Here is a 7,994-nt window from a genome sequence, read left to right as displayed (position 1 = left end):
TCCGGGGCAAATCTGAGAGGTTCCTGTATCTCATGCTGGGGCTTCCCGTTGAGCTACCCCTCGCGGTAGACATGGTGGTTTTGGTGAAGGGGAGATGCTTAGCGCTTGGAACATGCTTTGAATGGCAGGAATGAGGGAAGACTGATTGATATAGAAATTTTAGCCTCGTTTCAAGAGTGATGGTGTGTGATAAGGCGCTCGGCGTGACTGTCAGAGGTTGTGACGGTATCACCTGTGAGCGCTTGAGCAGTAGCTGGTTGCTATTGAGTCCGTTGTAATGAAAAGCAAGGAATACGCACCATTTGCGACATTGGACCCCGGGCCGTAGACGTCTCTGCCTTAGATTCACAGCACAGAATAAAAGGTTGGTAGTGTCATCAGTTCGTTACGACCGTCTTCAAAAGGGGGGTTGAGGTGGGGATCGCCTCGGGGAGCGTCCGCGGAAGATAATAAAGAGTGATTTGTAGTTCCAGTTTGCCGACGTCATGGCTAGTGTAGAGGTCATGTAGGTGTCCAGATGTCCTTCCGACTAGTCTCGGACAAGGGTTTGTGGCTGGTGGGGTGATTGCATCATAATCGACGTCCATTGTGTCGTTTCCCGTTGCCCTAATAAAAAACCCAAGGTAAGTATACATGGTTCGTACATCACACTCGACCCACCTAACCGCACAGACCAGCTTCTTCCGTTCCGCGCTAAGCAGCACCATACGTCTACGTATTTCTGGGCGCTGGATATGAAGCAGGCGGTGAGAAACCCTCGGATAAAATTGGGCCGATCCCGAACAGTGAGGAGCGCTTGCCTGGCAGCCTGAAAGGTAACTGATTGGTAAACCAGATAGGAAGAGCTCCCGTCGATGAGGGCTTACTGAGCACGTTGAACTGTCAGGCCATTGGGTGTCGTGACTGTCGTCGTAATCTTAAGTGTGTTGTTGGTAAGCATACAGACAAGTGAGAATGGATATAAAAGACCTACCTCGACTTGAAATGTCGATGTCCTGCTCGTAAAAGTAGAAAATATGACAGTGGCTGCCATTCAAACCGAGGGCAAACTTTTGTGAGGGAAGGGTATGTTGCGTTCAGTGGTCAAGAAGTCAGATGGTGGTGACCGTCACGATGTCCTTAATGGTAAAAACAGTCAGCTTCAGAAAAGGCGCGAAGCGCAAGAGACAACTCACTGTGGAGGGCGCAAGGTCGAAATCTCCGCACACTCGGGGGCTGAGGAAGGAACGAGCTACCTAAGTGTCTTCATGAGGTGCTTTAGACAGTGGCAAATCTGGAAAGTCGTTTACCGCTACTGCAGCAAAGGCAGGTGTTTAGAGGGAGGCAGCGCACTTCCAGCATCCGCTTATTGGTGTAAAATTTCATGTACAACTGACTTGGTCAGACGCCAGACTCGACGATGGGGCAGCATGACGGCTTAGAGTTACAGTTAGCAGTTTAGCGCCGTGAACTTCTACCAATGATTGATGAGGACTTACTAGAGTCCTGACCCCGAGCATTCCACACCACGCGGCTGTAGCCATATCAATGCTTCTTTGACGCATGCCTAGTTCGGTACAAAATATTATCTAAATGACAACCTTTTGATGAGACAGAAAAAACACAGATGTGAGTAAAGCACATACGTTGGAAAACAGATTGATCTCCGACTTCATGGATGGTGGCAAACTTGAGCTCATGTATTGTTCTTTACGCCGGTCGACTGAAGCGAAAGAACAGTCACTTTCAACCACCTACGACCGACGACGCCTGAATGCCGTACTCAAACCTATTGAAATGCGGATATCAGTCTGAAAAGTCAACGTTTCCACCGAAATCGTTGGTACAAATACCTTGATTTTCCGCAAGTGCACTGACATCTCATACAAGCCAGAACCGAAGCTCTGCTGAGCTGATGTTGAGAATGAAAGCATCACGCAGGTTCACCATCCACTCAAGCACGACTGGGACAAAGGACTTCAAGCACACTGAAAGTACAATCGTCGCTTGCCGACGACCCGGGACGTAGTGGCAGTACAGATCGTGTTCAGAGATGGTGGAGAACTAGAGAGGTAGATGGAGCCGGTGGTGGTTGCTTTGTGGGCGTAGTCTGCCATGCTGCTTTCCATTTTTTAGAATCCAAAGTTGAACTCGACAGAGTGGGGGGTCGAAGACGAACTCGACAAACGGTAGCAGCAGTGAATGGCACCCTCGAAGATGAAGTCGACGTCGAAGAATCCCAAGAGGGAACGACGCCCATACCAGGCACGATACAGGGGCAACGGTTTAACTGACGAAAATGCTCCACATAATCGTTCGCGTCCGCCGTCTGAGATTGGGCTTGAGAAGCACAACCAGCCGGTGATTCGTTATGTGCGTATTGCGTGGAGCAGAAGTTGTGTTCGAAGTCCCTTTTTGAATCCCACCCTCCTTTCACGCATTCAGTCCCACAGAAACCCTGGCATTTCTCCATTGGAAACTGATCACCCTCAGCTGCAGCCTGCGCCCACCCAGCATCGAACACGTTGATTCTGACAATGGAGGAAGGACGTGGAAGTGACGAGGCAGAGCTTGTGTTGTCCGAAGCGTAGAGGGAAGTTTGTATGAGGATAGGGATGAAGATGTAAAGTGGGGGGGAGGCAGTTGAGGCGGAAGATGAGGCTTTCGAAGTGGAATGGGGGATTGAGGTGGAAGGGAAATTTTGGAGGATTACTTTGGAGGGGCGGAGGAGGTTCTTTGCGAAGGCTCTGCATGCAGGGATGGATGCTGGCGAGGTGGGCCATGTAAACTCGGAAGGCGGGATTACTTAGGATCTGAAGATCTGAAGGGGCGAGGGAGCGCGAAGGAGGGTCGAAGCCATGTGCATATGTTGGATGTATGTGAGGGGTGTCGGATAGTGCTTCAATTAGTCCTGGTTTACACTGACTGGTCGCGTACGAGCACTTGAGTGTGTTTCTAGAGTGGTGGCCTGTGGGACTTGATCATCACGCGCATCTGAGGATGGCCATTTTATGTTGTAAGAAAGAAGCTCAAAATTTGGGAGACATACTTTTGTGTCAAAGTTGCATGTTTGTAGTTGCAACAAGGCCATGTCACAGGGGAGAACCGGCTATTTGGCCAATGGGCACATGAGTAAGCAAATGTCGATTGGAGGCATTAATGCTCTCCCATATTCTTCCCATATGCCTACCATGCACATTTGAAATTTAATTCAAGTAAGCTCCAAAATGCAAATATCATGGAATTCCTAGCCACAGAAAAAATATGCCCATTAAAATGGGCTATCATATGTGGCTGATTTGTTTATTTAATATGTGACCACAATGTGCCCAATAGGCGGATTCTGGTCACATGCTTGATGTATCACCATGCTAAAGTAAATATGCACACACAAATGCAATTAACATGGGACTGCTGGGCACATGTATATGACATATCAAATGAAATGCATCCGATGTAATCAGGGGGCAAATTGAAAAGCCACAGAAAAAATGTACCCATCATGCAGGCAAGATGTGGTTGTCATGCACATGCTGGAGAAATTTATCATGAGAGCAACATTGAAGTGATGGTAACATTCTGATTATATACAAAACATTCTTCAAATTTGCCCCAGCAGCACATGAAAGAGATATTTTGGTCACATTTAAAATGTAATGCTTCCATTTGCTTCAAAATGAATCCAGTGTTTTGTTGGCAGTACCATTTATAATAAGCCTGGTGTAGCCATGCAAAAGTATAGTGAATGATCAAAAAAAATCAAAAAACTTGGCATTTGCCCAGGAAACACATTGAAAAAGAAAAAAAAAATTATTAGATGAGGTAAATTTTAAATTTTTCAAGAAAGAATGCAGCTGTTATAGTTAAATCTGGTAGCTCTATTATTAAAAGTTAGAGAAAGGGGGTGGCAGGGTAACTTCCAGCCAACCTATCAATAGACCGGTTCATTAGCTGTCAGTGAATAATTATTAATAATGGACATTAATATGTAATATAATAGTTGTTGTTGTTAGCTGTAGATGACATCATGATAGTAAGCTACGCACTGTAGCATAATGATTGTTGTTATCACTACTAACTGTGATAGATAATACTAATTATAATAGTAAGCTATTGGATAATTATTAAGAATGCTAATTTATGACATCGGTCAACGCTGACTATGATAATAAATGTTGTTATCAATGCTAACTATGGTAGATAATAGTGCGATAGTGATACAGACACTATACCCTAACGAATTTAACGACATCAATCCTCGACTATTACCGTGGACTACAGTCCCCCGACTTCCGTGTTTGTTGGATTGCACCAGCATCAGTATCGCACGGAAGTGAGTACTTTTCCTGCAGCCCTTCTCGTGCAACTTTGTTCAGCAACTATCTAGGATCTCCCCATGGTGCTCAGCTCCAGGAACACCAGCCCGAGTCCCATGTCCGAATTTGATATAGAAGGTGATAGTTCCGTAGGTTCTTTCACTCCTTTTCTTTCTCTTTATTTTGTCTCATGGTCTGTTTCCCTCAACAGGAGAGCGATAATTTGGCGGAGACGATGGCTTCTCTTACTGAGTGGGTACAAGAATTATCAGACTCTTTACAAGGGGTCATAGAGTGTCTCGCATGCAATGAGGATGAACAGCCCAGCAGGGTTATGGAAATCAAGATAGACGGTTCTACCTTGTGTTCCATTGCTTTCAAGTAGATTGTTAGTAGGATTGTTATGTGTTATAAATGACGACTTGTTTCGCATCTTCCACCATGGTAAGGAAGGTCGCGAGTCCGTCGTAGCGTGGATCTTTTCATCCCCTCAGAAGTTACCATTTTCAGGAGGGTCTAAATTTAAAGAACTTGCGGCTAGAAACGAGGTTGACAAAGCGTACCAGATCGAAGTGACGCTACCAAGGCTGCGAAAGACGGGCATTGTCAGCAACGAAACGATAGGCGGACAGATATCACTATGATAGAATCACTGATGTAGTGAGCACAAGTCGAGGGAAGCAGCTAATCAGTACACACCGCCCCACAGATCGCTGCACAAAAAGCATGTCAGCGTGAAGGCCTTGAATATGACAATATAGATCTGAAGTAGCATGAGCAGAGTATGACAGAGTTGATGGTGTGTTGATTCCTTACATAATTACGTGCAAGCGGTTCGTTGGCACCCATCGCGAACTCCTTCTGCAGCGCTCAACGGGATGACCAAATCGGGGAGGCAGTCTCGCGGATTACTGTCCTTTACATTATGACGAAGTAGGTAACTGTCTTCTTGATGGGCTTGTCCCTTAAGAACATTGCGGTCGTCAATTTTTTGATAAAGTGAATGAAAACGAGAGACCGGGTGCTGAGAGATGGACTCTTTCAGCAGCGTCTTCGGGACATCATGCTGCATGTGTCGAGTCGTGGTGCTACAAGGAAGGTCGGGCAATTGGCTGTGTACCGATTTGACCTACGTGGTGCATGTCAGCAAAGAGAGTGTACAGGGGGGAGAGTGGGGGATAACAAACGATGGCCTGCCAATTACTTTTGACGGGTTCCCATTGCGATAAAGGCAAAGGGAGGAGCGTGGAGTTGGATGCTGAGGTCTCCGACGCCGCTGGGAGAACTCTGGAGAGTTGGGGCGCACCTGGTCCAGCACGCCTAATCGGTGCGAAGCGACGAAAACGATGTAAATCATCGAATTTTCGAAGCCCTACCCCAACTCACTCGTCCCTCCGTATCACAATGCGCCTTCCGCCGTTCCATCGCCGGCCGTGGTCAAGAGCTGGATGTCCACCTGGTTAGCAGTCACCAGTCAATCGTCAGTGGTTAGGGCCTCTGCTGGGATCCTCCGCCTGGATTTTGTCTTTTAGTTGGTCAGTAAACCATAAAGACGATTTCGGAGAAAATGTTTGGTCACCTTGGTCTTCGCTCTGGTCGTCGTTGCATGAGGCAATGTTAACACGAACTGTACACGCGCTCCGCGGCGGAGCCATTCCTCCTAGTATTTGCGTATCTGCAAGAGAAGTACGTCGACTCCGATACGATAAAAACACAATGCAAAGGTAGGCTTAACCCCAATCTTAAGACGGATAAATTAGAGTGCATCATATATGGAAATGGACCCAATAGAATTGGATGGAAAGGGCTTCGAATGTTCGCGTTCCGATGAGTTCACCAATTTCAGGAGGCGCTAAAGAACTTTGAGCAATACGGCTAGAAAGGAGGCTGGCAAAACATACCAGATCGAAGTAACCATGCCAAGGCTAGCGACTCTATGGCTTCGTCACAGTTCATGTGTACCATGACCTCTCGCAACGCCTCAAGAGCAGTCCCAGAACCCTTTCCAGGCTGACGAAGCGCTTCCAACAAAGTGGGTATCGTCTGATCAATAGCCTTCGCCCCAAGTTCTTCTTGACGAGACGACTCGGCTGTCGCACCTGCCGCAACTTCCTCTTCTTCAACCTCGGAGGCCTTTCCTGAGATTCCAGATACCTTGAAGAGAAGTTCTCCAACGAGTGTAATGGATGATTGCTTGAAACAGACATTTAGCAATGCACTTTTTAGGGGCGCATTGAACTTACCCGAATTCTCCAACCATAGTCGAACATACCATGCTCCAACTCAGGCAGCAAAAGGTCAATAGCCTTGGATGAATAGTTGGTGACAACCATCCTCCCAGCACGCATGGCCGCTTCTCTAACATACTCTTCCGTGTCTGACAAACCACCAAGGATAGGCGAAATGATTTTCGGTTGATGTGGTTGGAATCGAGTGCCAAACGTACCAGGCAAGAAGACGAGAAGTGACATGAATCCTTCGCGAACAGTTGGCCGAGGTGAGCGAGCATTTGCGATAATATCTGGGAGGAGGCCCTCTAGGCGCTCCATGCCGGTCTTGAGAGTCCGCAACAAACCAGGAACCAAATCAGGGAAATGTATTTCCCCAAGACGCTCGACAAGAGTGCCCAGTGCTTTGGCAGTGGGCAATAATCCGTCTAAGTACGGAACAAATCTTTTGCGGACGAGTGGTTGGCTTGCAGAACCCAGGGAAGTCCGAGACGATTGACGACGCGATGCAAGAGCAGTATGCTTCTTGAGAAGAATGGTCACGGACTATGGATGGCAAAGCCAAATGGGAGGCAGTCTCGCGAATTACTGTCCCTCGGTTTGACAAATTGGGTAACTGCCTTCTTGATGGGCTTGTCCCTTGAGAACATTGCGGTCATCGTAATCTTTTGATAAAGTGAATGAAAACAAGACACCGGTTGCTGAGAGATGTACTATTTCAGCACTGATCTTGGAAGATCGGTGAAAGCTCCGACGCCACGACGCCATTTTCCACCTTTTGGCTGCAATCCGGGATCAGCTGCTGCATCAGCGTCTTCAGCTCTCCAGCCTGCTTCTTCGTTACTATCGGCTCATCATGTCGCATGTGCAGAGTCGTCATGCTACAAGGTCGGTCAATCGGCTGGGCACCGACTTGATCTACGCGGTGCATGTCAGCAAAAACAGCGTACAGGGGGGGGATTGGGGGATAACGAACAATGTTGAAACATTCCTGTCATTCACTTTTGGCGGGCCCCCATTGCGATAGAGGGAAAGCGAGGAGCGCGGAGTTGCATGCCGAGGTCTGCGACGCCGCCGGGAGAACTCTGGAGGGTTGGGGCTGTTGTGAGCAGAAGCCCATTCATGAGTAGAGTACGGGCGAGAATCACGATGCACTGGGTCGGGTGGCAAGGAGACAATAGTGGGACATTTTTTTTCAAGCAGGGGCAGCAACCTGAACAGACCCACATCAGCCATTCATGTCCGTCAAATAAAATGCCGGACAAACGTTATGTAACTCTCGTCGCACATCTCTCACTACTCTCTCTACTTTCCGCGCTCCCTCAACTTTGACTTGCATGCGCTGAATCGTGCCATACCTTCACCTTCGACATCGAACGCCGGCTTCGCAATTCCTTTATTTATGAACAGCGTTGGACCACTAGATGAAATTAGCGATTCGTTCTCTCTACGGTTGTGCAAAACGCACNCT

The 7,994-nt window shown here is 47.7% G+C and overlaps 3 protein-coding genes across 3 annotated transcripts; 1 reads left to right on the top strand and 2 right to left on the bottom strand.

Moving 5' to 3' along the window:
• Nucleotides 1-377: 377 nt before the first annotated feature.
• Nucleotides 378-3,070, bottom strand: LACBIDRAFT_335630 (uncharacterized protein; the record flags this gene model as incomplete). The annotated part of the gene is made up of 12 exons (XM_001890499.1): nt 378-606; nt 661-711; nt 867-903; nt 974-1,049; nt 1,176-1,235; nt 1,479-1,546; nt 1,626-1,687; nt 1,738-1,790; nt 1,867-2,043; nt 2,168-2,479; nt 2,502-2,921; nt 3,029-3,070. The coding sequence occupies 12 exons, from the start codon at nt 3,068-3,070 to the stop codon at nt 378-380; spliced, it is 1,587 nt and encodes a 528-aa protein (XP_001890534.1).
• Nucleotides 3,071-4,375: 1,305 nt separating this feature from the next.
• LACBIDRAFT_296134 (uncharacterized protein) lies at nt 4,376-4,680 on the top strand (the record flags this gene model as incomplete). Its single annotated transcript, XM_001890503.1, has 2 exons — nt 4,376-4,444; nt 4,507-4,680. 2 exons carry the CDS (start codon nt 4,376-4,378, stop codon nt 4,678-4,680), a joined length of 243 nt encoding a protein of 80 aa, XP_001890538.1.
• Nucleotides 4,681-6,061: 1,381 nt separating this feature from the next.
• LACBIDRAFT_296133 (uncharacterized protein) lies at nt 6,062-7,182 on the bottom strand (the record flags this gene model as incomplete). The annotated part of the gene is made up of 4 exons (XM_001890498.1): nt 6,062-6,147; nt 6,197-6,488; nt 6,539-7,069; nt 7,144-7,182. 4 exons carry the CDS (start codon nt 7,180-7,182, stop codon nt 6,062-6,064), a joined length of 948 nt encoding a protein of 315 aa, XP_001890533.1.
• Nucleotides 7,183-7,994: the final 812 nt, after the last annotated feature.

This window comes from Laccaria bicolor, genomic scaffold (assembly GCF_000143565.1).
Source record: "Laccaria bicolor S238N-H82 LACBIscaffold_104 genomic scaffold, whole genome shotgun sequence".
In the NCBI taxonomy this organism is placed as follows: Eukaryota; Fungi; Basidiomycota; class Agaricomycetes; order Agaricales; family Hydnangiaceae; genus Laccaria; species Laccaria bicolor.
Note: the sequence above shows the minus strand (reverse complement) of the source record. Positions and strands in the feature narration are given on the sequence as shown.